General features: G+C 39.1%; 1 protein-coding gene across 3 annotated transcripts in view; it reads right to left on the reverse strand.

The window, feature by feature from the left end:
* Positions 1-24,597, reverse strand: part of DICER1 (dicer 1, ribonuclease III) — a 55,640-nt gene that overhangs the window by 16,019 nt on the left and 15,024 nt on the right. The window contains exons 5-24 of one of the 3 annotated variants that reach the window (XM_083433302.1): positions 23,964-24,126; positions 23,305-23,435; positions 21,853-21,987; positions 20,475-20,635; positions 20,014-20,182; positions 17,872-18,344; positions 15,915-16,047; positions 14,687-14,929; positions 13,518-13,672; positions 11,863-11,995; positions 10,954-11,029; positions 9,609-9,748; positions 8,331-8,510; positions 6,990-7,203; positions 5,985-6,138; positions 5,389-5,571; positions 4,797-4,902; positions 4,134-4,309; positions 2,190-2,970; positions 792-947 (exon numbers count right to left, since the gene is read on the reverse strand). In XM_083433302.1, coding sequence (XP_083289428.1) covers positions 792-947; positions 2,190-2,970; positions 4,134-4,309; positions 4,797-4,902; positions 5,389-5,571; positions 5,985-6,138; positions 6,990-7,203; positions 8,331-8,510; positions 9,609-9,748; positions 10,954-11,029; positions 11,863-11,995; positions 13,518-13,672; positions 14,687-14,929; positions 15,915-16,047; positions 17,872-18,344; positions 20,014-20,182; positions 20,475-20,635; positions 21,853-21,987; positions 23,305-23,435; positions 23,964-24,126 — 4,062 coding nt within the window. Of the gene's footprint in view, positions 1-791; positions 948-2,189; positions 2,971-4,133; positions 4,310-4,796; positions 4,903-5,388; positions 5,572-5,984; positions 6,139-6,989; positions 7,204-8,330; positions 8,511-9,608; positions 9,749-10,953; positions 11,030-11,862; positions 11,996-13,517; positions 13,673-14,686; positions 14,930-15,914; positions 16,048-17,871; positions 18,345-20,013; positions 20,183-20,474; positions 20,636-21,852; positions 21,988-23,304; positions 23,436-23,963; positions 24,127-24,597 lie in introns of those variants that run through there. The other 2 variants (XR_014509499.1, XM_083433303.1) reach the window with 2 other exon arrangements.

Consider the following 24,597-nt stretch of genomic DNA (forward strand, 5'->3'; position numbering starts at 1 on the left):
AAGAGGATTGCTTAGGTCCAGTAAACAACATGCAAATCTGTACATGCAGTCTTACAAACATTTCCATGCATATTTATATATCTGTGGAAGCAGATAATTACTGCTCCTGAGAGGAGGGGAGAAGCATGTGAACCTGAGGATACTGGCTGGTAGTTCACATAACACCAAACCATGGTCAGGGCTACATCTGAACCACCTTGTGTTCGACATTGCAGCAAGTGCATGGGGCAGAGAAGGGTTCTTAAAAGACAAGCCTCTGCAGTGAGACATATTAAAAGCTGCATACACAGATCTTTAACCCAGACAATCTTGCTCTTTTGGTCACATGAGGCTAAAATTGCTGAAAACACATTCTTTATCAATTTCCATAATAGGTGCTAGCACCAAGGTAAAAAGGCCATCTAGATTTTAAAAACCCCTTATTTTTCATGAGTATTCATGTTCATTCATAGCAAAGAGATAAATGTTCCTGAGGGACATTAAGAGTTTCCTAACAGCAGGCCAAGGAAAATATTAACAGTATATTTTCACTGCAAGTATTTCTGTTCTTTTCCACTTTATTAGTGAACCAATTTCCACAAATTGCCCTTTGTTAGTCTTCCAACATGACTTTGCTCTCTATTTTTATTAATTAAAGCAGTGGTTTAAGAGGAGTTAAACACAAAGATGTAATAGGTGATATTCTGCTGAAGTATGATAAGAAGCAGAAACCCCATTTGACTGTTTCACTTGTAATGATATACTTATACACCAAGACATTCAATTTTACATGTATTTCAACAAAGGCTTACCATTTCATCTTTTTCCCATTTGTCTGTATTACTCTTGTCTTGGTTTACTATGTAACCAGGAGGAAGCCAGTTGACAGGTGGGTCAAAAATAGATACCACCATGCGACTAGGAAGCCCTTTCTTTTTTCCAAGACGATACAAGTTACAATTGCTGACCTTTAAAGAAAAAGAAATTATCATAATCTATAGGCAATCAATAATTCTGAGAACACAGTAAACTTTGATTTAAAACTTCCATTTATAAGCTTATTTTTGTGGTAAATTTCCCCCATATAAATACACACCCACACCCACCCCTACATAATTGTTATCCAACTATGCTCAGATATGGGCTGTTACCTACTATTCATGGTTTATTCAAAAAAAGTTAATATACAATCCGTGTGAAGGACAAGGAATTAGGACAAAACAAAGCTGCTCTTAAGTTTAGGGTGATATGATATAAGACAAAATTCCATGCTCCTAATATATGCATTGTATCTTTTATTGAAATCAGGAACAGTAAGCTATCATGTTTCACACTCGATTCAACAAGAAAAAGTCTTGGTGAACAAGGATATTGTAGAAATGGGAAAAGTTGAGGAAAGGGCAGCCAAAACGATAAAAGGGCTGGAGCAATTTACCCATGAGGGTTTACAGCATCTGGAGATTTTTAGCTTAGAGAAAAAGGAGAGTAAGGGACACAACTGAGGTGTGTGAAATTATGTATGGTGTGGAGAAAGTGGATAGATAAAAGTCTCTTTACCTCTCTAGTTCTAATCTAAGAACTTGGGCAATCCCTAATCATGCAAATCACTGTGTGAAGTGCTTCTGCAGATTGGGGTGAGCAACAAGGGGTGGGGTGGGGGAAGTTTAAAGGGAGGGAGAGTTGTTCAGGTGTGGGGAAAGGTTAGCTGCACCTAGTCAGATATATTCAGCCATCCCTTCTCAGTAATGATAAAGCTGCTTGCCTTTAGAAATCCCCATTAATTTATACTAGCATTGGTTATGTAACATCAAAAGCTGCCTTGTGGAGTCAGACCACTGTGTCTATCTAGTTAAATACTGTCTACGCTGACTGGCAGCTGATCTCCAGGTTTTTGTCTCTCCCAAGGTAGAAATGCTACGGATTGAAATGTAGGAATTTTTGTATGCAAAGCAGGTGTTCTTCCATTGAGCTATGGACCTTCTACACAACATATTTCTATCCTGCCCTTCATCCCAGGATCACAGGATGCTTTGTAATGTAAAACCACAAAAATACATAAATCATGCTAACAAACAAATAAATCCGGTGCCTGAAGTTCTTAGGAAAACTGTGCATTACAGTGCTACGCTACTGGCATACCCATCCATTTCCATCCTGTATGTGGACTTATTATTTTTGGAACAGTTAAGGATCATGGAAGTATTACTCACTTTTTTGCTTCTCATATATGACAGGCGTCCCTCGTGAGCATCAGGGTAAGTGCAAAACAAATATGTAGTGATGGCATGCTTTAGAAATGAATCACCAAGCATTTCAAGACGCTCCAGATTAAATCCATCGCTAGCATTTGAGAGAGTCAAAGCCTGAAGAATGAGACCAGGGTTTGGGCCAAGGGTTTTTGAGGAGTATCCCTTGGAAGGGCTTGTTACAGAATCCATTCTTTCCTTTGAAAGATCACAAGCATCTGAAGCACTGGTGTTCAGGGCCATTCTGGGACATCCATCTGAGGTAGATTTGTTAGCATTTCCATCAAGATATTTATTACTCAGTAGAGTACATTCATTGCTGGGCTTGAGCTGGTTCTCACTGTTGTATAAATTCTGAATAGGATACGAGGTAGTTGGTTGTACAGGTATTTCCTGCCTGGAGTAATTTAGCTGATTTCCTTGGCAAAAGTCTCGGCTAGCTAAGTCAAAATTGCCGTTGGCAAGATTTTTATTGTAAGAAACACCATTAACTGTTGCCAGTTCTACCGAGACGTCATTTTGGAGTTTACTAGGTGACTCAATCAATGTTCTGTTGCTCACAGACATTTGGTCATGCTTATCTGCAGAAGAGGTTTTATTAGCACCTTGATATGCAGCATTTTCAGGGACTACAATTGCGCTGTGCTTAAAATAATTTTCATTCTCTGCTACAGAAGAGCTAGAAGCAGAGATGAAGGATTTGCTGTCAATAGACTTCTTCCACCCAAAGTCCAGGTTAGGATATCTGTAAAATAAATTAACTGATTAATCATGTGTACACATACATGTAGATAGATGCTGATGTGATTATTATTTTTTACTGTAAATGTTAATTATCTGAAAGCATTTTAATTGATTTTGTTTTTACTGATAATGTTAACTGTTCTTGTGAACAGTTTAGAGGTTTTATGACAATCAAGCAGTATATAAATTTTGTTAACTAAATAAATAAGGCATAGGGCCACAGCACTGGTGCTTTCCACCTACCTACAACAATCACACACCCAAATAGCCCAAACTGAAAACTGCTTTGGGAACTCACATTCCACGTCAGCTCCTGAACAGGAATTGAGCCACTCCTAGTAGCAAAAGAGGAAGATCCCACTCATAGGAGCCAACTTCTAGGGGCTAATGACCCTCCCCCCCTAAAATATTTGAGGAGGGCAGACCCCCACAAAGTTGATGGCTATTGCCATTCAAATGGTGTGTGTATGCTGCATCTTGTGATTATGTGGGGTGGGGCTTACCTCCTCCCCACCCCAATTTTTTATTCAAGTTGGCACCCCTGATCCCGCTGTAACACTTCATTATGCTGGTCAGTGGTCATAGTATAACAGTTTGATATCTACATTTTTTGATAGATGCTGATTATAAAATCCAAAGAACCACAAGTGGAACAATATAGTTGCTTGTACTGTTCTACAAATACGTGAGCCACATGCTACTATAAGAACTCTGAAACTAAGTGCCTAAGTTAGTTTCCTGCCACCCAATTCCTTTTCCTTCTGCCATGCCTTTTAGATGGATGATAAATCCTGGGATTAGGAATAGTCTTTCTATTGATCCTGGTAAGCTGCTCTGGAAGACTTTTTTGGTGGATGCATGGGATAAAAATCCTTCAAAGACACAACTACAGAGGAAGAGTTTGCATAGTGCTATAAGAGGCATGCTATATAATACATCTCATGCTTGCGCATGGAGAGCATTATGTTTGAATTTAGCTTCAATTATTGCACAACATATTAGGTGTGAGGTGTATAAATAGCCCTTCCATGAGCAGAAGATGGTTTCTACATATGGAAGGCACACCTTTGGCAAATGAGAAGCTACCAGAGGACATAGCAATGGCAAAATGTCAGACTACTATGCAACATAACTTTATAGAGATTAACTACAGTATTCCAATACCTGAAATCTGAAGGAAGTGACTTAACTCCTACACCAGCATCAATGGCGGTTTGGGATCTGAGTTCCTCGGCTGTCAAAAGGCAGTGAAGACGATAAAGAATGCTGGGGAGGCAAACTGCTTTTCTCCACAGCGATGCTGGAATAGGATGGATAGCACAGAGTTCTGGAACCAGAATCTTTAATAAAGAATAAAATTTGCCTTTAGTCTCTCGATATTTCAGAGCACAGGTGGCAACCCACAGTTCGAGGGCCTGATTTCCCACCAAGGTTTTTTTCCTACCCCCTTCCCCAAGAGCAAACTAATTTTGACAAGAGCAGCCAAAAGGGAAAGGGAAAAAGGGAGAATATTCAGCACTGGGAAGGATAAAAGCCCAACACCTTGATAGAGTTGCAGACTCCCACCCCACCCTCCACTCATCAGATCGAACATTTGATGAGTTTGGAGTGGGAAACAGCCTCTCTTTAGATAATCTAAGTGGAGGAGTGCATACCTTGGTGGCGGGGGGGGGGGGGAACGACGACGTGCAAAAGCGTGCGTGAGATGCAGTTTCCAGAGGGTTGGGGCAAAAGTGAATACTGTCCTCACAACAAAAGTGGTTAGTCAGCCCATTTTAGCGTACTAAAGAGGTGTTGAACGCCATAAAATAGGAAATTCATCATTACCTGCTTGTTCTGTAGACTTTCCCACTTAGCTTTCCTCTTCTCAGCACTACTCAATGGGAGAGCTTTCCCCTTCTGATTCAGATGACGAGGAGTCAAAAGATTAAGTCTAAAGAGAAAATGGGAAGGGCTGTTCTTTAAAATATGCAGTATAACTTTGCATTTCACCCTGGAAGGTGGTGCAAAGAAAAATGAGGGAAAGCTTGATTAAAAGATGTTAAAACCAGGGATGTGGGGAAATAATATTAGATATGTTACCAGACTTGGAGAAATTATTTTTGTTTCCCTTGAAATTCCCCAGATGTTTCTCCTGAGCAGGAACCACCAAATGCATTTCAGGCAAAAACTAATTTCAACTCTATTTAACAAGTGGGGCCTGCAGCAAAATATTGCAGCACTGAGAGCAGCTGTTCTGGATTCCAAGCATTACATTCTATTCTTCCCCTTCCCATATCTCTCTCTCCCCACCCTCTCTCAAACATACGGCAATCTGCAGCCAATTTTTTTCACTTCTGCAAACCTTGGGAGATCCCACGTTGGCTATATTGAAACAATACAAAGTAGAACTATTTTAAGCTATCAAAACCCTCTTTACCTTGAAGATGTGTGGTCCACATCCAGCAATGGCTGGTTGAGATTGGTCAGGTCAAGGTTATACTTGGTTTTATAATATTCAGCAAAAGTTTCATATTCTGGGGAAGGAAATTTGCTCAGTGGAGTAAGATCTGTGTAGACATCAGCAACATAAAATCGATGAGGCTGATCAAAATTTCGATACCTAGACAGAAGCAGATATTTGGGTTGCAATGTCAAATGTTCTGCTGAACAGGTTCCCTAACATGACCTGAAGTTATACATCAGAAAAGAAGTCCTACTATGCAACCACAAGCAAGTCCAAAATAAAATATAAGTTATTTCCATTAAAAGCTGAGTGGAATGACTGGATTTATCAAAATAGTTAAGCACTGGCCAGGACACAAAGGGCTACTCTGGGCACATCCAGTAATCTATACCAATAAGAATTTTATTGGTTTTATTTTAGTATTTCATTAACCATATTATTTTTTACTTGTAGACTCTCCTGCATATCCTGTAAGCCAGGGTTAAGCATCTTTAACCGTGTTTATATCTATGAAATATTAGCAGCTGACAAATACCGCTCTCTCTCTCACACACACACAGTATAATCACCTTGGAATGATAACTGCATCCTGGTAATCTTCTAATTTGAAAATAAAAGGTGTCTCTTTTGTATACTGTGTACTGGGAATGCCTGTACGTGCTTCAGATTTTTCAATATCTTCCATAAATTTAAAATCAATGTCCAAAGTGCTGGAGCCATCAACTTGAAAGAAAGAAAAAAATATTTGTTTTAGCTGTCAAAACAGATTTTTTTAAAAAAACAAACCCCCTTGTGTACATTCCCAAACATCATCTATTTACCTATTGTAGCAAAACCTACTAAGTCTTAATGCTGCAATAGATCTGTTGGTATCACAGGACTCTTGCTGAAGTATAGTTATAATCCACAGCATCTGGAGGGCATTCTGCAGCCCACAACTTCTAAGAGAGCACCAAGCTGGTTATCCCTGCTGTATTATATACCTCTGATGTAATTCCAACTATAACCATTACCCCTTTCTCAAACTGTGAATCTAAAATAAACAGAACAATTCACTGGATACAAAGAAGAATGAATAGAAATTACCCAATGCAAACATATGCACAAGATTCTGCACAGGAGTGCCTGAAGTGATGTAAGCTTCTACAGCAGTTCTAAATATCCTGTTTTTAAGTGCAAGTGGAAGAACAAAGCTGGATTTATTTCATTTTTCCTGTACAATGCCCCTCACTTGAGCAGAAAACCTCTTCTGCATGCAGATGGATCCAACCCAGTGTGTGTGTGTGTGTGTGTGTGTGTGTGTGTAAAAACCCTAGTTGTGGAATTCCCTACCCATAGTGGTGCGCCTGGCACCTTCACTATACAGCTTTCAATGAACTCTCAAAACATACTTCTTTTCCCTGTCCTTTGATACATGAGGTGTGTGTTTTCAAGACCCACACAATTCCTCTGAGTATTTGTTTTAACTGTTTTTAGTAATAATTTTTAAATTTCCACGGGATCTTCTGGGATGCATAATAATAATGACAATAACGATAATAGCAAATTAATATTTACAACAGTCTTCTCCTCACCAACATTAAGAGGTAGAACACAATAGGCTGAATCAGCATCGGTAGGTCTGAATTCTAGTGCAGGTTTCTCAAGCCGAAGAATGTGAGAGAAAATGTACTGGTGAAGTCTTGTGATCAACTCAAGCATTTGTAAAGACAAAGTGAATCCTGATTTCTTTAGCTCAATAGATATGGTCACTTCTCCCGAGCGGGTATACACAGGAAAGTGAGGAATCTGAATGAAGAAAGGGGGGGGGGGGAGAAGTCAATATGAGATTGTTCCAACAAAGAACTGGCCAAAGTGCTAATGTGCAACTATTTATGCATAGTTTTTCTACCTGAAGACAAATGGGTGGAATCTCATAACCACAGTAATACCTCTGGATTGAGACCGGCTGAGTGGTGCAGAGAACTAATGGACAGAATTGTCTCTCCAAGCATCTCTAAATTCAAATGGATTATGGAAGGGTATGTGTGGCTTTGATATTTTGGGAAAAACTTTTTTTTTAATTGCTTGGCATATCACTTGGTAGGGCTAAGCCCTGGCTACCTAATGGACCAACCTCCACTGACTTTAATCATGAAGTAGGAGAAATGAAGAGTGGAAATAATGCAACAAGCTAAAATACTAGAATTCACTGAGCACCATTAATTGATTGTAGTCATGTTTTAAAGGTATCCTCTCAGCTAACAATATAAACTAAATAAGTTGGGGGTGGGGAGGCTCAGTCGAGCATACCTATAAATCCACCGCCTAGGATGTGGGTGGCTTTGTGGTCTAACCACTGAGCCTCTTGGGCATGCTGATCAGAAGGTCGGCGGTTCGAATCTGTGTGATGGGGTGATCTCCCGTTGCTCTGTCCCAGCTACTGCCAACCTAGCAGTTTGAAAGCACACCACTGCAAGTAGATAAATAGGTACCACTGCAGTGGGAAGGTAAACAGCATTTCTATGCGCTCTGGCACTCGTCACAGTGTTCTGTTGGGCCAAAAGCGGTTTAGTCATTCTGGCCATGTGACCTGGAAAGCTGTCTGTGGACAAATACTGGCTCCCTTGGCCTGAAAACCATCCAGGGGTTCTTTACCTTTAATAAATCCACCACTGTCTGTTTCCAAGTCATTTTTATAAGATGAAAAAGCCACTGGATTGCAACATGCAAAGCCAGATACCAAAAAGCCCTGAGCTTCTGCTTTGAAAGGATAAATTATGCTGGAATGATTGATGCAACTATTTGTAGTAAACTAAAATGAAATGATTAAGTTTGTTTCATGTATATGAATGTGTTATGTGACACAATGACCTGCTTGCAAATCTGAAACATCTCAAAGCAGACTAGATAGACTACAAGCACAAGTTTACTACCTGAGGTATAGGTTTGGCTGTCAGTATTCCAAAACATCTTGCAGTATCTTCAGGAGGATATAGCTTTCGCCGCCTGAAGTTGAGCTCATCAGGTAGAGGGGTAGTTAATACCATTCCAATTACATAAAGGTAACAGGGTTGGTCAGGTTTGGGATAACTATCCGTCAAACATTCTGGAATCTATAGGTATAGAATAAATTAAGTTTATTTTTAAATCAAAAGTTCCCTTATGAATTACTTTTGTGCTTATTTTTTTACTTATAAATTTATCTTTGTACACAAGTAGTTTTAAATGGAAAAGACATCAGGATAAAGGAAAACATTTCAGTCTGCATCCTGAGTGTAAGCAAAAGAAGAAGATCAGACATCTCTGCTCCACAACGTGCATAATTTCTACCCTTACAAGTGTTCTGCCACAACAACAGTAAAATAATAAATCTGCAAATAAAGCGCAGCAGTATGGAACAAATAATTCATGGAGCGAACTCTAGCCTACAAAATGCACATGATCCAATAAGTTGGTGAGTCTTTGAAAGGACTCTAGCTGCACACGGGGGCATAAAAAGCAGTGTATGAATACATTTGTTCTTGTAATAAAGAAGTTCATTAGCAACCGTTTAAAAGATGGAGTTGTTAAGAGTTAAAGGCTAAGTGATTTTACTACATCATAAAACTTATGGGTAGGGCTATAGCACAGTGCTAAAGCACGTATTTTGCACGCCAGTCAGAGCTGCATTCTCTGGTTTTCTGCAGACTTTCACACAGGCACTAATTAGTCCTACATCTACTTGGCTTAAGTGAGGAGGCTCCAACGTGTGCCATCAAACCCTGTCTTGAATCACACAAGCAAAATCCTGAAGTAGCAGCCTGCCTTTTGCTACTCTGCTGTCGTTTAAACATAAAAAAGGACTATACATTCTTAAATGAAGCAAAAAGTATTAATTTTCCACAATGTCAGATTAGCGTCCACAACATAAAACTTTATACAAAATTATTTCCTCCCTCAATCTCCTTCTCCACCCCCCACCCCCCAGATCTGAATGGAAAAAGTCTGATGTCTTAGCCTATGTGATCATAGTATCCATTACTCCATGGTAGAGTATCAAGACTCCTTTCCCCAAACATATGGGAATTACTGTTTGCAAAACATTCCTGTAGGACCTTGGGGTTAGTCTATTCATATCCTGCCTCTGCTATGGAACTTAGAAGAATCTTAAACAAACATGGTTCAACACCACAGCACAGTCACACATAGTGAGGGCACAGAACTATACTAACAGCTTTAGGGTAGCATTGCCTTCGTTTTGTAGAGCCTGGCCTTCCTGGAACACTGGTTTCTTCTTCATCATGCAAATCAAGTTCCTCCTCATATTTCACTGTCTCTTTCCCAACAGGCATCAAGTGATCATCCAGTTCACCTAAAATGCATCGATAAAGAACAAGTTATAAATCCAATTATATTTCATAAAATGTGGAAATATCTATCTCTTCGGGGCCGGGGGAACTTTTATAAGACCTATGATAAAAATGTTGAGGAACTGTGACATTTCAGTGAACTCAGTAACAAAGCATGAGCCGTCAATCCACATGCACCTTATATTCTTTGCCAATGAAAGGTCTTAAATTCCTCATTTGTTTAAGGCAATGTAGTTTTTTGGGTTGCTTTTTAATAAACCTTTCCAAGTACATGCAAAAGAATTAAAAATAATCCTCTGTTGGAAGTGACAGAGAACTTAATTTCCTGCACCGATGGCTTGGTGAAAGCTGCCTAAATTTAAATAACCGACGAAAAGCTTTTAAACGTTCTCAGATGCTACACTAATTTTGTTAAATGGTATTGTTTAGAGACCAATCTATAACACTAAGAATCTAAAAGTAATATATTCAGCTTGAGCCTATTCATGTTTACTCAGAAGGAAGTCCCACCAAGTTCATTGGGCTTTATTTCCAATACAAATTTTTGCATTATTCCCAAACATATTGACTGGGATCCAGACATGTGAAGGTGGAAGTCCACTCAAGCAAATGGCATGGCCTCTCATCTTGACGATAACCCCAATATTCTCAAAAAAGCTGCAACAGCTGGCAAAAATGGGGTGGGGTAGGAGAGTTATAATAATGTTTAGTTGTATATATTAAAAATGTAGTGACATCTATGAAAATCAATAAAAAATATTTACTATTACAACTATTACAACAAAAATGCTGAAGAGCCTCCATAACAGCGGGGGCAAGATGAGAGAAGTTTCAACTGGTGGAAAGAATTGGGGAAAATCAAGCTGAGATACCTTACAAGTCACCCACAGGAGTTAGGGGTGGGTACACGGGGGCTGCATAATGGAGGAGGTGGGAAACCAGCATTGTATGAGTGGCCTTCCACTCACATGTTTTTGGCTCCAATTCCTATTTCCCTGTAGCCAATGATATATCAGTTATATCATCAAATATATATATATCTGGAGGAAGTGTTCCAAAATTTCTGTTGTGCTTTCCACAATTGCATGAAATGTTTTTGGCAGCAAATATGTAGGCGTTGAGAAGCATATCAATAAAAAAGTACAAAATTGTATCCTTTAGGTTTTTCATGACTAAATAAATGTTCCTCGCTTTCAAATATGCTTACCAATCTTATGCAATTTTTCACAGCAAATAAGAGCAACAACTCTCTCTGCCAATCTTGTACAATTCATTGGAGGACCCTAGAAATAAAATTTGAACATTAAAGCAGCAGCAAGAGACATGTTTGGATCCCTTTCTGAGCTCGAAGTATGGGTACCCCCAACAAAAAAATTAAAAATTTGGCTTTGTAATTTGGAATTAATGTGGTTTGATTGGTTTGTTAATAAAAATTATATGGGGGCGCGCGCGCACACACACACACACACACACACACAGCTCCTATGCAAAGGACACCTTAAATAATAATGAAATCACATTAAAAACACATAGCCCTAAATAGAATAGATAAAATTTTGATTACCAGCACAAGTTGTTAATTTTTTCTCATGCAGCAAATAAGATACACGGGATCCTACTGCATAATAAATACCAAACCACAGATGATGATTTCAAGTGAACACTGAACATGAAGGAATAATATATTTTCCTTTAGATTCCAAAAGCTCTGTGCTGAGACAGCTGCTAACAGAAACTGGGCCCGGACCCAGCTCAATGAAGCACTTCCTATGCAATTTCCAATGAGTTCATTCAAGTCTTAATATGCTAGTCTAGTCAGGATGATGAGAAAGATTAAGATTATCTTCTCTCACTTCCTATTCTGGGCTCTATGCTCTACAGTGTTTAGAACAGTCAACTGTGCCCCATTTGATAGTTTTAGCTGATGCAGCATAATTCACTGCTTGCACCAATTATCGAGCTTATGGCAAATCCATGGGATCAAGCTGCCAAGCAGAATAGGGCTGCAAAATAAGCACTACAGCAAAGCGTTATCTTAAACCAGTGCCAATGGAAAAAAGCAGAACTTTGAACATATTCCAAGCATAAAGTAACCTAAATAAACTGAAATACTTACAACTATTGATGCTCGTAGAGGAGAATTGATAGGTAGATAAAGAGTTGAATAAAATGTGTTATCAGGGAGTTCTCTAGTTTTACACTTGGGAGCTAGATGAGTAAACGGGTCACTTGGCAGTCTGGCACAGTACCTATGTAACACAAGATTAAAGATAATTAAGTTATTCTAGGAAAGAGCCATGCCACTGAAGAATTTAAAATAATGCATTGGGCTTACTCTGGGAAGGGGAAAGTTAGCATCACATGCTAGCCCTGCTTCCAACATCCCTGCAGCTGCTCCACCTCTGATCTTCTTGAAAAGTCTACAGGAAACCTGAACGTTCAGCTGAACAAAGTTGCAAACTGCCTCATAATCAGAAAGGTTCCTGGTCATGTTGGGGCCGAATGTACTTATAAGCCCCCTTCAGACCTTCTTGTTAAACAAGGAAAGGTCAGGGATTGAGTGGACATTTTTAAATCAGATACTAGAAATGAACGGGGAAGGAGGAGCCAATATGTTAAAAGTCAAGGCTCAGAGTCCTCAACTGGAATCGCTGTTAAGGATGAACAGTAATAACTATCTGACAACCCAACTGAGCTTAAGGGCAGAGCAGTTCTACTATACAGTGAGAATGATTACCCAAGCTTTAACAACAGAATTAAACTGGATTCTCTACATACAATTTCAGCTAAAAATGAGATTTAGTAGAACATTTGTACACCACAGAAATAAACAGTGTCCTAAGAGTAACAGGACGCGGGTGGCACTGTGAGTTAAACCACAGAGCCTAGGGCTTGCTGATCAGAAGGTTGGTGGTTCGAATCCCCGCGATGGGGTGAGATCCCGTTGCTCGGTCCCTGCTCCTGCCAACCTAGCAGTTCGAAAGCATGCCAAAGTGCAAGTAGATAAATAGGTACCATTCCGGTGGGAAGGTAAACGGTGTTTCCATGCGCTGCTCTGGTTCGCCAGAAGCGGCTTAGTCATGCTGGCCACATGACCTGGAAGCTGTACACTGGCTCCCTCGGCCAATAAAGTGAGATAAGCGCCGCAACCCCAGAGTCAGCCACGACTGGACCTAATGGTCAGGGGTCCCTTTACCTTTAAGAGTAAGGGAGCACCATGCTTGGGTAAGGTGGGTGAAGGGCAGTGATTAATCAAATTTGAGGTCTGTCAACTGTCTGCAGCCAGAAAGGATCCTGCCAGCAGAACTTCCACCCACCAGTGCTTGACTCTAACTCCAACCCAGCACAAAGGGGTTTTGGATTGCTGCGTAAGACATGCACTGGTCAGCATTTATTTATGCCAGTAAGCCACGCTGAGTGGAAGATTACATAGCAAGAGAGCAGGGTAACTTGTAACTGGTATGATTAGTTGCTTCCCTAAGGGGATCAATTTCAAGTTCACAGAACGATACTTGTTGATCCTTATAGGGGGATTTAAAACATAAGCAGATTCTTCTGTACCATTAAAACATTCTTCTGCACGAGTATCCTAATAATGATATAAATCAATATTTTTAAAGATTTGATTGCCTTATTTTTTTAATAAAGGGAATCCATAGCACTACCAGAACAATTTCCTCAGATCTAAAGACAGTTTCCCTCAGGCTAAAGCAGGCAGTCTTAGAAATTCAGCAAATTGTGTCAAAATTGAAACACCAATAGATTTCATACCTATTAATGTGCCCAATAGCAGTGTTTATTGTGACTCTTGGACCGCCGTCTTCTGGTCTTAGCACATATGGTGGAAATATATCATCGTCATCTATAATGGGTTCATTTTCGGTTTCACTAGTATCCACAGACTTCGAGCATTTGTTCCTCAGGATCTTTAAAACATACATATGACAGAATGATGATAATTCTATGCAACTCAGAACTGATCTATGTATTTTGCAAAGTTTAATGTCTCTTTTTTCCTGTTCTCCATGCATTTCGATACCTCTTAAAATATAGCCAAATTTTGCAATATCAATTGGTTCCCAATATCAAGAAGCTGGATTCTGTCTATACAATTAGACATGATTTTGAATCAAGATGGCAGACTAAACCTTTCAAAACTGCAATGATTTTTTCCCTAGGCACTTAAATAATTAAGTATAAGAATGTGGAAGAATGAAGAGAGAAACTACCTAGAGCTGTATTAAGCAGCTGTGGCTAAGCCCTAGCCTATGTTACAACCTCCTCATACTGTATACAAAAGCTACTGACTAGCTCCAATAACTGTTTTGCCACTTTTAGCTACCCCCCAGCACCTTTAAAGAGGGCACTTGCCCTGGGAATCACAAATGGAAGGGGCTGAATCAGTATTGGCCAACAGTACATTTTGTGGGAAATTTGCAACCTGTTACAGGATGCAGTGAAAACAGAAATGGAGGTGGGAGTCTCAAATGAATGTTCATACCTGGAATATTTGTCTAAATTAAGGAAAGGGGGGGGGGTCTTCCATCCTTTTACTCATCTGCTATGTAGTAGGCCTGGGTGAAAAGGCTGGCCAGATCCTTTTTCAGACCCTGAGGCACCCAGGGACTGAATTTTTATTTAACCCACCCCTCACACTTTACTCACTAGGCCCCTTCCTGCAGCTTTTCCAACCCATCCAAACAATTGATATTCAAACCTTCTGCCCTAGTCACTTCCTCCTATCATTTTTCAAGCCATAATTTTCAATTAAGCTTGGATTCTCAAGTCTCCAGCCCTTAAGTCTTCTTCAGCCCAGGTTCACCATATTTCTTCTAAGAAGAGTGTTTTGATTGGGGCCAAGCACCCTTTCCCCCATTTTTATTGCTGCTTGAGTGTCTAGCAATTTTTATTTTTGTTACTCATTCTCTTTTGCCACATACCTTCTCAATTGCCTTGTAGGTTTTAAGATCTTCTTCAAAACATTTTATTTTGTCTGAATCTGCTAACATGATGTAATTCGAGATAGGTGCCCTGGCTCTTCCTTTGGACTGCACATAGGAACGATATTCTGTGGGCAAATCAAAACGAACCACCAAATTGCATTTTGGTATGTCAACACCCTCTTCTACAATACTAGTTGCAATTAGTAAGTTGGTCTCGTGTGCTCGAAATTTTCTAAGTACCTACAAAAGCAACCAAGAAGATACATATCTAAGACCAATCAGTTATTAAAATCATCAGCTTGACAAAAGTTTAATACACACTTCAGAATTCAATAATCAAGTGTACAAATTCGTTCACAAGCCATCAGTTAGCAAAGACAGGTTTTAACCAGAAAATAATTTTGTAATTACAAAAACAGCCTACTAGAAAAAAGTGGGATTTGAATACTTTCAGCTCTTCTTCATACTAACAAGGTAAATAGTATAACATCCCTATAATTAAACCACTATTTTTATCACCACAGAGGCCTTTGATAGAAACCCACTGGTTTTGAAGTCTTTGATGCAGACAATGGAAATCAGATCACACAGCAACTATGGTCTTATGGGGGGGGGGGATACACCCAAAAATTCCATAATGTTGTGCTGTTCTATTCCTTCTTTAAAAAAGGTATTATTCATCTTTGAAAGCAGGCTGGCACACTTTTGCCAAAGTGTAAAAGTAAAGCCCTTTATATTTTTCTGGGGAGGAGGGACCCAGTCTGTTAAATTTTATCGCTGCTTTTAGAAGAAAAAAAAAGATTTTGTTTAAAAAGTTGCATTTTCCTTTACATTTCATTTTGTGTGTGTCACGCACACAAAAAGAACTAAAACTGTATCAGTATTTCAAAAACAGGGCATTTACAGTACCTTCACGGAGACAGCAAATCCGTTATCAAAGTAACATTTTGAAAAATAGCTAAAGTTTTAAACCAGGAATAAAAATTTTCATTCTGTAGTATTTTCAACATAAACCTTAGCTCATAAGCAGTACAATTTCAGCCAGCTGTTGTTTGTCATTTTTGTTTTAAAATTCAGGTTTGCTTCAGAAACTTGTGTGCTTCTACATATTGATCTATAAGAACTATGCAGAATTTGTAAGATGCAGAATCTCTGGACTTTGCAAAGGTTCTAAAGGTTAAGCAACTATACAGCATTTTTGTACAATTATTTTCATTAAAGTTACCTCTTCCTGCTTTCGGAATTCTACTTCCATCTGTTTACTACGGGGCTGATTCTTTCCAATGCCATGTCCAGTTATAAAATTGCTGCTGATGTAAGCCAGCTCTGGGTCTTGTTTGCCAGCTTCTTTTATCAACCTAAACACATTATACACATTTTGGAAGTAGTTGAGAAAATAGTTGGGAAAATGTAAGCTAATCATCTTCTTGATATCAAGGCGGCATTTGCATTTCAAATTCTTAAAATAAATTCCTCCAGTGGTTCTATACCCGACACAGAGAAATACAGTCTTACTTTTGAAGCATAAAAGGTATCATCAAGAACATTTAGTTCATGTATTCTTAATGGTCCCAAAGTCTAGAACAGAAAATATTATATCTAACAAGTCCCAAGAGTGCTAATTTAGTAGGGACTGATCATCACATAACCCCACCATGCAGCAAAACCAAGGTTCTTATTTCAGAGAAAAGCAATCCATAGGAAATTCCTATTCTCTTGGAAACCTGTTCCTGGATTTAGTCATTCTGATGATAAGCTTCCACTGGCTTAATTTACACATTACCCACTTGACAAGGGAAGATTATGTTTTAAAATTCCTCATGCTTTAAGCGGCCTGTGATTCTAACAGCCTCTACAAGTAGCCATGGCCAGACCTTGCCCTGCCCTATGCCCTACATTTCTATGAAGGAGAGTGCTGCCGTAAATTCACTCACAGCATTGCTTCTCTTTTCTTTGGCAGAGAAATCAAGGAAATTACAAGTGTTTTCCTTTCTTGCTCTCTCTGCCAGCAACTAATTTTATCCCTCATTGGGAAGTACCAGAACACATACGGTCACATGGTTTGCTATAGAGCCAATAAGATGGCTTTGTATGTCTATAAAGATGGCATGTATGAATGTATATAATATGGAATCCTCATATCTTGAGAAGCATTTTATAAGAAGCAATTGCTAAAACAGAGCTGCTAAATGATAAGTTTGTCATTCCTACCCCCCCTCCCAATATATATATATATATATATATATATATATATATATATATACACACACACACACACACACACACACACAGTGGAATTTTCTACTGCTCTTTATTTTTTTTTCCTTACAGTGGCCTTTGGTTGAAGAATGAAAGAAAAGTTCAGTCTTATGAAATACAAAGATCTTAAGTAAAATTCTTTTAAATCATAATGAACACTTCCCAATTGACTCCTTTCCTCCCTCATTTCAATAAACTCAGTTTTTATATGCAAATAAAATTTTACTCAGTATCATTTTCCCTGCAGCTTTCCCTTCAACAAGCTTAATAATTTAGTTTGACTTCATAAAACTTCATTGTAAGTAGAAGTAATCTGTTCATTATTTATTTACTGTTTTAGTTGTTGCTTTGTTACATATCTTGTATACCATAAAGCAGCCAAAATTAAATTTGTTTCTGTTAACAAGGCTTTAGTTTTTCTGTTTATGAAGAGGACATGAATTGTGGCAATATACAAAACTAGTCAGGATACTTTCAAACAGAAAAGTGGAAGTTGTTTTATCTCTATATCCCCACATACATACATACATACATACATACATACATACATAATTACTCTGTGTATTATCACCTTTGCTTGTGTGCCTGGTATTTGTGGCAAAAAAACCCTTCTGAATTCTATTAAAAATTATCCTAAGCTTTTAAACAGTTGATAACTGCGTATTCCACATAGCCTTACTACATTTAAATCATTTAAATATATTTACAAGTTGTTTTTGCTGATTCTTAAGGGTTTTTATGTTATGTTGTGGTTCTATCGATCTTTTTCTCCTTTTTATGAAATGTGGTTTGCAGAGATTTGCAAAAACTAGCAGGCTTCATGAGAATTTGGACATATTTCTTCTATAATAATTCCGGATTAACGTTCAATTAGCTCTTTTGCAATTCACAATATTTTTTATTTTTTTTAAAAGAAATCATACCTGTTCAAAACAACTGCTGTGTATCTTCTTTCCACAAAAATAATTCCACATAAAATATTAGTAAAGGGAGAAGGGAAATTGGTTTCTGTTTTCTCTTTCTCCTCTATTTCTTCATCTTCGTCCTCATCCTCAGAATCACTCCAGGACACATAATTATCCTGATTCCGATTATTATACCACTCAACACTTTCAAACTGTTGCCGTTCATAGGGCTTGTATTTACGCAAGATTTCAAGCAGTTTTATGACTTTTGGGGTTACAAATTTCAGGTCAAGTGAGGCAGGTGAGAAGTGCTCTTCACAGAGTGCATGTATTTTCCTTAGGAAAGTATCTGTAAACAATAAAAATTTCCTGTGCAGCTCCTCTTGCTCGTGCTTTATGTACTTCTGTAGCTCTCTCACCATCATCCCAGCTACTTTATCAGCACACCAGGGTCCCAGAACAAGCAACACTGCTCGGCAGTCTGACAGTATCTGCAAACAAATTAAATTCATCCGTTTGGTATGGCACTGTAGCAGTTGACACAGCTTACACTGAGCCCACAAACCATTATTTAGAGCAGTGGTCAGCAAAGTTTTTTGAGGCCGGTCTGGTCCACTCCCTGGCAAGACCTCTCGGTGGGCTGGAGCATCCATGCCCACGCCCAAGCTATTTCAGGTCGGAAGAGCACTGGAAATAGCGTGTGCGCATGTGCACAGGTGCCCCTCCGTCCCGGAAGTGAGCCGGAAATAACGTATATGGGCACTCCTCCGGGTGAGGAGCACCCGTGCGAGTGCGCACTCGCTATTTTCGGTGCATTTCCGGGACGGAGAAGCGCCTGGGCACATGCGCACACGCTATTTCCAGCACTCTTCCAACCCAGAAGTCGGTCCCCACGGTGAGAAAAAAAATGGCACCACAAAAAAAAGCATGGAATCCCCATGCCAGGAAACTCATGACTCATGGGCTGGAACCAGCCCATGGGCCTTAGGTTGCCAACCTCTGATTTAGAGGGCGGGGGGGGGGGGGGAAGGACTGCAATGCACATTTGCTTCTTTGTAGATAAACTAATGATATATACAGGGATTACTGTTCCAGATAAGTATCATTTCAGAAAGCAAGAAAGGAAGGGAATGAACTGCATAGCTACATTTTCCTGGGGTTTTGTTTTTTTTAAATCACACATTGGTCTGGTTTGATAGATGACCAGATTCTGAATTGTAAAGGTTTAGCAGAGAGACATGGCACCAATTACAGAATTGTGCATCAATACTTGTGCTACCATACTTTGTGAAGAACAAAGTTCTAGGTAAGACACACGAAGGAGGGTTCATCTAGAGATTCTGAAATTTGTTCCCCTGTGTTTTCACTTTGTTAGTTAAAAATAGCTTTCACAATTTTGTTACTTTTGTAAGCAATATTGTGGAAACACCATGGGGGTGAAGTGGGATAAAACAAATCAGTATACCTGCAGCATGATCTAAGAATATTATGCGCTAACCGTAATTTGTCTTGATGTCCAAACTGCACAAATTATCATTACTGCAAACTATAGTATGCCTCCATAACAGAACCAGAAACTCATTGTGTTACACTGGTTCAATATACCAAGGAAAACTATAGTTACCATAAACAAGGGTGTGAGGGAGGGAATTGGAACACCCGGGAAGGTGTGCAGATTAGAAGTATACAAGTTCATAAAGCAAGTTCATGACTGAAACAGATCACTGTCTGAACTATTTTTTCTTGCTCAAGTACAAGCTGCTTGTAGGGAAAATCCTGGAAAGTTTCTACTGTATATTTGTTCAGATGTCATAAAATAATCTCAGACTAGGTAAAACAAGGGACAGATTCTGAGACATGTAAAATTTTGTGGTACTGAGCAAATTAGCATCAAGAGTGACCTCAGTCCCCTGCCTACTACTTGGTCATTATTTGAAGTGCACTTTCTTTCCCATACTTGGCTGAAGTACTAAAGTCTGATCTTCTGGAGAAGTAGCTGAAAATGTATGCTACCTTGCCAAACTGATTGTCTTAATAATGAGTACGAATAATTTAAAAGTGGCAGTATTTCTGGAAGAAAGCAGTAAATATTTCTATTAAGAGGTTAGACCAAACTGCAGTTAAGCAATGCAGGAACAATGATAAATCATGTGCCCATACCTGTTTAGAAATTAAGGTAGAATCTCTCTCTCTACACAGTACAGATATGTTGCAATCATTCAGAAAGTGAAGTGCATCATCCAGCTCCGTTAACAACCTTTCATAGAGCCCACTTTTGTCAGCATATGGTCCACAATCTACCACAATCTCACAAGGCTGAGAAGTATACCTTTAACACAAACAAACAAGCTGGTCAGCCACATTTTAAACTGCTGTTTAAATGGCACAATTACAGATTTGGTAATTCTAAAAAGCTATATGGGGTGCACAGCAAAATGCAAATTCAACCTGGCCTTACTTTATTGAAATAGGTTTAAAGAATGCCGTTGAGTGTTTAGATTAATTTTTATTTAAAACAACAACAACAGCACACCAAGCATATAGATATCAAGTCACCTCTTCCAACGTGTTTTTTTTTATGAATGGTATTCAACACAAAATTCAAAAATAACAAAATGTACCTGTCCAAAACCACTAAATCAGTTGCAGTTTCCGCACTACTCTTTAGAATGTTCTCCAATTTCTGAATCTTCTCTTCCAACTCTGCTGGATCACATTTCCCATTTAAAATGGAAGCTGTTAGTCCTAAAATTCGGGGGCATGATGGACAACTCTCACAAAGCTGAAAAATAAACCAGAATAACCCACAAGGTTAAGTTTGCTCTTAAGTAGAGTGGGGGGGATCCAAATCAAGAAAAGGATCCCAGTGGCGAACAGTGGAGTTCTGCGCCTTCTTTTCCAGCATGACACAAATCCTAGAGGAGCAGAATGAATGAGAGAAGAGGCTTACTGAACTCCTGCAGGGGGGATGAAAAAAAGAGAGTTCATGCCTCACACACATAAACCTGATGACCCCAGAACTGGAAATGATCCTTCTAATATTTTGATATTTAAAAGTAACAGGACTTTTGTTTTAAACAACAACTTTTCAAGTTAGTGCAGTAGGGTAACAGTTTTGAAGTCCTATAGGTCATGTGATCCTAAATAAGAGAAAATTAATGTAGCTTCAATCCCTAAACTGCATGCTTCCAAAGGAGGAAGCCCAAGAACTCTGCAGAATCAGGTGCAAGCCCAGGTTCATTGATTTGTGCAATGTAATGGCTACTTAGTAAGCTCTCCTGATGTTTCTGATTTAACATTTGGCAATGAGAGGTCACCACAAATTTTCTGCCAACTTGTTCACTGGATAGTTTCAAGGAAGCCTGCCAACATTTAAAACAGCATCTAGTGCTCCACTTTTAGACCTCCTTGATGGAATATGTTTAATCAGACCATTTCCACCTTCATTAGCCTCCATTACAGTCAGTGGTGACTGAAGAGAACTTCGAAATGTAACAGGTACTACTATCCTTGCACACTGAGGACAAAAATAGTTTATTATTGACCATTCTGTCTGCACTGGCTCCGTTCCTTTCCTTTCCCAGTCACTTTGCAGCATCTGATGAGCAAAGAAATGCAATCCCTCCACCCCAGTCCTTGGCAAGTGGGAGAACTATTTCCTCAAGGGAAAGCAGCTGGCACGAGAATGAGAGAAATACAGAGAAGGAGGCTTGGTGCACACTGAGTGAGCCACAGTGCCCACATGGGGGTAGGAATGCAAGTCAAGGCGACAGGAAAGCACACACTTCAACCAGTGCTGCCTATTATGGTCTGTTCATTTATTCTAGAAACAAGGGGGAGGTGGATATCCCCAATTAAGAGAGTAATCTGAAGGCCAGTCCAAAAACGGATCAAAATAAATGCCAAGTTAAATATTAATGTGTAATATGCAAACCCTTCAGTTTGCCTACTTATTTGTTTTGTCAGTGGTTAAAGCTATATAGATGCGTCACAACCTACCTGCATAATTTCTCGATAGGGGTGATCCTGAATTGCAAGATGGCACTCATCAAAAATAAGAAGATTAATGTTTGACAGGGATAAATGGTCATTTTTTAAAATATTCAAAGCGACACGACAGGTCATTACCAGAACCTGAAATATGAAGAGATGCAAGAAAAAAACTGAATGTTATTTTATAAGATTTTTAATCAGCATTAATAAAAATTAAGCATTCACTCATCCCTCTATACAAAATGTAGGTTAAAACAAACAATTGACCATTCACTTGTACCTGAGACAACATTAAGTGAAGTGCATTTTAATTCTGCCCAAAGGCCACTCAACTGAAATAAAATCTTCCATTTCCATCTACTCTCCAGGACCATTTCCAAAGCCTCTCTGGGAGCTTTTATGGCTAAAGAGTGGGGTATAAATCTTTTGAACATGCTGCTCAGTAGTGGCTCCCCATCTGTGGAATGCTCTCCCCAGGAAAACACATCTGGTACTGGTTTTTAGGAGCCATTGTAAACATTTTAATCTACCCAGGTTTTTAGTGGTTAAGTAGTCTCTACTGTTGTGCTCATCTTTTAGTGGGCTGGGGTAGTACTGGAATATAGGTATGAAATGCCTACAGATGACCTCCATAGCATTTTATACCCCGCCCATCTGGCTGGGTTTCCCCAGCCACTCTGGGCAGCGTCCAACAAAATATTAAAATACAGTGGTCTGTTAAACATTAAAAGATTCCCTAAACAGGGCTGCCTTCAGATGTCTTCTAAAAGTCTGGTAGCTGTTTTTCTCTTTGACATCTGGGGGGAGGGCATTCCACAGGGCAGGTGCCACTACTGAGAAGGTCCTCTGCCTGGTTCCCTGTAACTTGGCTTCTTGCAGCGAGGGAACCACCAGAAGGCCCTCGGTGCTGGACCTCAGTATCCGGGCAGAACGATGGGGGTGGAGACTTTGCAAATCATCCTAAAAAAAATAAAACCTTAAACTATGACACTGGTTTATAATTTGCAGGGGCTTATGGTATATTAAAGCTATGGTTTTCCCTGTAGTGATGTATGGAATTGAGAGCTAGACCATAAAGAAGGCTGATCGTCGAAGAATTGATGCTTTTGAATTATGGTGCTGGAGGAGACTCTTGAGAGTCCCATGGACTGCAAGAAGATCAAACCGATCCATTCTTAAGGAAATCAGCCCTGAGTGTTCACTGGAAGGACAGATCCTGAAGCTGAGACTCCAATGCTTTGGCCACCTCATGAGAAGAGAAGACTCCCTGGAAAAGACCCTGATGTTGGGAAAGACTGAGTGCACAAGGAGAAGGGGACAACAGAACGAGATGGTTGGACAGTGTTCTCGAAGCTACCAGCATGAGTCTGACCAAACTGTGGGAGGCAGTGGAAGAGTCGGACACGACTAAATGACTGAACAACAACAACAACAACATGGTATATTAATTTGCATTACCTGATACTTAGCAAATTCTTGGTTCCATTTCTCTTTTGTCCATGCTTCAGTTATTTCCAAACTTGAATACTCTCCCACTTTGAGATCTGAATGCGTCCTAACAGTTGACACTTGCTGAGCAACTTGGTTTGCTGTATAGGGAAGAAAAAGTGGAATTTAGGCAGCAAAGCAACTACTTTGTAATGGGATTCCAACTGTGTACATGCAATCATAGGGGTGATTCCATAGCAATAGTGTGGGATTGTCATGCTTCATTCACTCACATTTTACTGGGCATCCATAAAATACAGTCAACCAATCATTGTCATCTTTATTTTCTCTGTAATTCTTCTATTTTTACGCAACAAAACATTTTACTTTCAAAAGAAAGTTTTGGCATGGGGTGTGTGTTAAACAAGTATTTAATTAGTGCTAGGTGGCCATGCTTTCTTTTTTTAATTAAAGAAACTGGTTAGGACCAGAATTAACATTCCTGTAGTACAGTGTTAACTGTAGTTTAGCACTATAACACCTTAATACAAAATTAACATTATAAAATTATGGTACTACTTAATTTTAAAATGTTAGTAGTATTGCCCACTAATTTTATGGTACAGTTTGAACACTTATCCAATCCTTATCAATTATGTCCCGTACAAAAATGTGTATTACTTCCTTACCAGAGTTGACCAAGAATACTGTTCTTTTTCCATTTTTGTTAAAATCTCCCCTGATCTGATAAGACAGTTCTTTAATGAGTAGTACTGCAATAAAAGTCTTCCCTGAGCCAGTGTTTAAACAGACTATTGTATTATGATCCAGAGCTGCTTCCAGCAGTTCAACCTGTATTGGCAAATACAAAATGTTTTATTTTTTTTTTAAAAAAAGAATCATTAAAATTACATGTAGACAGGTTTCAGCTGACTCAATGAAAGACAATCCAATCAGCCAAAGAAAGTCAATGAACTGCATACCTAAAACATCTAAAAGTCTATCTGACATTTCTCCTTCCACCCTGTGATATACCTTTTGGAATTTTTCTGTGAACGCTTTACACATGGAATAGTTGCAGTACAGCAAACTGTCATGTAAAGTTTTCAACAGGACCTTAAGATCCTTATCCCCTGAAATCCTATTCTAACATAACTTTATTGCATGGATGAGCTTACAGGAGTAGTTACATAAAGACTTCAGTATGAGCAACAAATGGCTTACCTAAATCAGCTCTAAAATATTTAGTATTCAAACCTTGAAAACAACTGACGTTATGTGAATTTTTCATAAAAGTTGTAATTTGCCAGAATCACTTTAAAA

Source organism: Podarcis tiliguerta (assembly GCF_965153285.1).
Source record: "Podarcis tiliguerta genome assembly, chromosome: 1".
Classification (NCBI taxonomy): domain Eukaryota; kingdom Metazoa; phylum Chordata; class Lepidosauria; order Squamata; family Lacertidae; genus Podarcis; species Podarcis tiliguerta.